The following is a 5,398-nucleotide window of genomic DNA, read 5'->3' on the forward strand; positions in this document are numbered from 1 at the left end:
ATTGGAAATTTAAAAATGACAATTTAGTTACCAATTTAGTTCATTATATTTAATACTATTAATAATTGTATTTGATAAAAATAAAGTATTTAAATACATGCATACAAATAATTTAGAACATAAAAGTCATTATCCAATGAAAAATTTTGAATTTTATTCCTTATATCATAATATATTTTAAATTTTCTATGGCTTTGGTGGGGTGCATAGCAAAATCTTGAACTTTAAAACATTGATCGTCAATATCTTGAACCGACATAAAAATAATAATTCCGACAAAATATTGAATATGCAAATCGTTGAATAGTAAAATCTTGAACAGCAAAATCTTGAATAAATAATTCCGACCAAATATTGAATATACAAACCATTGAATGGCAAAATCTTGAATATATAAATCATCAAAAGGCAATATCTTGAACGTTAAAATCTTGAATTTTTTAAGGGGCCTGCATGTCCGGTATAGAGTGAACGATTTCGATAATTTTTTTTTATGGACTCTTTACTCATACAGTGATGCCATGCTAGCGGCACTCGTCGCTTCGCTCCTCGGCGCCGTCGCTCCGCTCCGCAAATCGAAAATATCCCCCGACTTGCTGTGCAACACCACGTCAAGTTGGTCACAGGGTAACCACAGGTTAACCACTGTACGTACAACAACTCTTATCGGTCCTTATCATTTTTCGGACAAGTGCTTATCACTTGGATTAACTTTTATTCCAAAATTGGGAAAATTGTACATTGTGACAAAAATATTTTGGGTGAATTTGGATACTCCCGGAATTATTAATTCAAGATTTTGACGTTCAAGATATTGCCTTTCAAGATTTTTCCGTTCAATATATTGCTTTTCAAAATTTTACCATTCAGTGGTTTCCATTTTCAAGATTTTATTGGAATTATTAATTCAAGATATAGCCTTTCACGATTTTGCCATTCAACTGTTTGAATATTCAAGATTTATTTATTCAAGATTTCGCTGTTCTTGCAAATACTGTTGTCAAGATATCGACGTTCAATGTCTTGAAGTTCAAGATTTTGAAGGCCTCCCCTTTGGTGTACCAAAGTATTCGTTTATCGGCCTCTTTAGGACATATAGCGCTCCCGGTGGTGACGACTATCTGTAGTAAAATTTTCAATCAAGTTTTCAAACAAATGACGACACCTTATCAATACAGCTTTGTAGTATCTCATTTTCGTTAAAGTTGTTGTCAAACTATGTTACTTACATCATGGCACTCTATGCGGCAAATGATTAAATATTATTACTCTATACGGCAAATCACGAGTGTACCTACTTTAAGTTTTTTTCATACATTGTAACATTTGTTATTGAATTGTGAAAGTCTGTTCTATTTAGATACAGTTCTTCGTTTTGCGACTACACCTAATCGTGTATACTCCTACCCATTTAAGTATACACATTCATGACTAGTAAAATTTTCTATTATGCGGTGTCGGAGTCTCTCGCTAAAGAGGATGTGTGCCACACGTTGGGATCGCTTGTAAGTTGCGTGCCGATAACAACAGGTACCTACGTAAGTTTCGGCCGGTATTTCTCAGGTACATGGAAGTTTCTGTCATGTACCTATACGTTAATTGCGTCCGACGGAAAATCTGTAAAAATAACATATTATATGAGTATATAATGTTTTTATTGATAACGACTACTAACGATTACTATAACGTAATAACGACTCGCTACAAAAGAGTATAAATCCAGTTACTATTTTTTTTTTTTTTTTTTTTTTATTAAAATTATCATAACTTACAAAAATGTAATTATAAAAATTCAACACAAATTACCTTTTAAGCTAAAATCTTGTGTCAAAGATAGAGAGTAATACATTCTTAATTAAAATTGATATGCATATATGTATAACGAATTAATAAAACAGCGGAGAAACTAATATTAAACTAATTTTTTAATTATTTGAGAGAACAACCAATTATATACTAAGTTTTTAGCATTATTTTGAGTAAGCTAAATATTTTTTTATAAAGACATGGAATAATAATCTATAATTTGGTACATTTTACTGTACTGACGTACAACAAACACACTTTAGATAGTTGGATCACCGATAACCATTCTATATGAGCAAACAAATAAGTTGGTGATTTTTTTCGTTTAAAACGAATGTGATGGATGATGAGCGAAGTATATAATACAATGAAAAGCGAAAAGAATATAATTGATTGGTGGTCAAAAATATGGGTTTCATAAGTTTTTAAAAAATGATATTGAACGTTAGTGTTGCGCCAAAGAACAATGTTGGCACAGAAAAATTCAACAGTTAGTGCTCAGTACTGATAAAAATATGCAATTTAAATAGTTAATATAACATGACATAGGTGTAGGTACAAAATGTATTTTCATTATTTTAGTTTATTAGCCAAGCTTAGATAAAAAGTGTTAGTAAAAAAAAACCAATATTTTGAACCATACCAATATTATAATTTATAACAGTAATATTAACAGTCCTAAGTCTGATAAATGGGAAGGAAAATATTAATTGTAGATTGGTCACATACATTTTAATATAAAAAATACCTGGTATGCAATTTACATCAAAAAGGTACATTGGGACACAACTTTCAGTCATCCACCGCAGGTTGAGGTCATTTTTTAGGTTAAGCTTCTGGTGTGGGTGTCCTGGCTATCCAAACTGGTTTCAAAATTTGTTAGTCTTTGGTTAGATGTATCAGCAGTTTTAAAGTGTTCATTGTTTACTGTCATTGTGGCTGCTTGTAGGGTTGAATAATTTGCCAACAAAGTTTCATCTTCTCCTTACGACAGCTTTGTAAACATTTACATTTACCGTTTTAAAGTTGATTAAATCTATTGTTGCACGTGTGTTTATGATATTTTACTATGTTACTTATGTCTTTTAAATATTGATGTTAATGTATTAGTAATTATGTTGCTTTTTTAATGATTTGTTTAAACCCTATTATAGAAAACATAATTAAAAGTTATTATTTATTATATTATCTGCTACTAATTAGGCAATAGAAAATGTTAAATTCATTCAAGGTCAATGTAATCTTTTTCAGATTATTTTATTTTTCACTACTTGGATTATAATATTATTGGTACCTACTTTTTACTTTTATTGCAAGTGTTTAAGTTCCATTTTAAATTAGATTGTAGTCACTTACTTAATATTACCATTTTAAACTTTTATAGAGAGTATATTATAGATGGCTTATAGAATTATCTTCAAATATTTAAACAATATATTATTTATATTCCTGTTTACACATTTTAGTTTTAAAATAAAATAACTTTAAAAATATATATTAGAAAATATTAACTTAAACACATTACATTTTGAATACCAAATGTGAAACTATGGGTTAAAAAATTACTGGAAAATAACTAATAGAAATAAAAATTATTATTTACTTTGATAAATTATCAATATTATATAGTAAATGAATTGAAAAGTTTTAAGTTTTTGACAATTTACAATTTTAAATGTTAATCAAGTCTAAAGTAAATGTTTAAAACAATTAAAATTGTATTCTTTTAGTGTCAGACATTGAGTGAAATTTTGTGCCAGATGATGTGTTAGATATAATAGGTACAAAACTAATTCATTATAATATATTTTATATTAATTATCTTCTATTTATTTTGTATGGTCAAGTTTAAACAATTTTTAATTATATTGTACTCTTGTATTGTTTTTGTTGTATAACCAATTCATAAAAAAATCTTTTAAGGTAAAAATATAATATTAGTATATCATTAAATTATATATAAAAAAAAAGTCCTACCTAATTGTACCATTACTATTTTTTGATTGAAAAATTTTTATTTTATGGATTATTTGTGTGAATGTAATCTTGAACAATTTATTATCCTGACATGTTTCGTAGTTTTTAATTTATAACTAATTTTAATTTTAAATTCATTGATTTCAGAATATTTTAAATAATGAATGCTTATAAGTCGAAAAATGGACTGCCTAGTGATGCCAATGACTACTTGGAACCATACAGTATGGATGTCGGTGGAACTATTAAGTCTGACTGGAAAGAAGTGGAGCACAACTTCAATGAGATGAATTTAAAAGAAGAATTAATGCAACGTATTTCCGTATATGGTTTGGAAAAACTATCAGCTATTCAAAAGTTTGCTATTTTGCCATGCATCAAAGGACAAGATGTTATTGTTCAGGCCCAATCTGGTACTGGAAAGACTGCTACTTTTTCAATTTCAATTCTCCAACAAATCGACACAAGTTTCAATGAGTGTCAAGCACTTATTTTGGCACCAATACATGAATTGGCTCAACAAATTCAAAAGGTGAACTTATTTAATATTTTTATTTAGTTAGATTTTGAACTGTTTACAATGTAACATTTGTTCTTAGGTAGTTATTGCTTTGGGCAACTTCATGAAAGCTGATTACCAACATTTATGGTAACATGCATAACAAGCTGAATACTATATCCCATGTAGTGGTTGGCACTCCTGACCATGTTTACGATATGATTGTTAGAAAATCACTACTAACTCAATTTATCAAGATATTTGTGTTGGATGAAGCTGATGAAATATTGTCTCATGGTTTCAAAGATCAAGTTACAAAGGTGTTCAAGTGCCTTGAGGAAAATATTCAGGTCATTCTATGGTATGCTACAATGTCTGAGGATGTTTTGAATCTGACCACGCACTTCATGCATAATCCAGTACTCATTCATGGGCAGAAAGGTAAGGACAACATCGAAGACAGCTGCAATGTACCAACAGCTGTTACTAAGAGTGATGACATAGCAAACCAAAAGAAACTAGCAGAGTTTGTCAGAAAAGTGTTACACAATGACCTACCTAAAGAGATGATAGATGATGAATGGCCATCACGTTCATTGGTAAGAATTTATTTTATGAAAATATATTTTTAGGGAACATGTAATTAATTTATTAATGTATGCTTTTATATTAAATCCAAACAGTCAGTCGAAAATCCTCAACAAGAGTTTAAAGACAAATCTGCTTTAATCAACGTTATCAAATCACGTTATTCAAGACAAATGGAAAATTTATCAGTTTGTGAAAAACATCAACAATTTTGGTTTAGAAAATACAAAAAGTTATTAGACCATGTAAATACTACTGGGGACAAAATAAAACGCCTGAAGAGGGACCCTAAACCTAACCTTGCTGTTGAACATGTTAGAAATGTTGGAACAAACGTGTGCCCAACAACAATACGCAAAGAAACAGCTTTACTCAACAAAATAACAATATTATAGTGTTCACCACACTTTCAACATTTTTTTTTTCTATTCATATTGCTCATGACTATGAATAAGGTATTTGATTTTACTGTACAGAAATTATATAACTATCATTTTGTATAACTAAGTCATCGCTTTTAAATAAATA

At 29.2% G+C, this 5,398-nt stretch overlaps 1 protein-coding gene across 1 annotated transcript; it reads left to right on the plus strand.

Moving 5' to 3' along the window:
- Positions 1-3,936: 3,936 nt before the first annotated feature.
- Positions 3,937-5,398, plus strand: LOC100168812 (eukaryotic initiation factor 4A-like). Its single transcript, XM_029490736.1, is given in 4 exon segments — positions 3,937-4,315; positions 4,383-4,417; positions 4,419-4,881; positions 4,966-5,398. Coding segments are annotated over 4 exon segments (1,170 nt in total). The 5' UTR covers positions 3,937-3,943; the 3' UTR covers positions 5,266-5,398.

The sequence above is a fragment of the Acyrthosiphon pisum genome, chromosome A2, assembly GCF_005508785.2.
Source record: "Acyrthosiphon pisum isolate AL4f chromosome A2, pea_aphid_22Mar2018_4r6ur, whole genome shotgun sequence".
Classification (NCBI taxonomy): Eukaryota; Metazoa; Arthropoda; class Insecta; order Hemiptera; family Aphididae; genus Acyrthosiphon; species Acyrthosiphon pisum.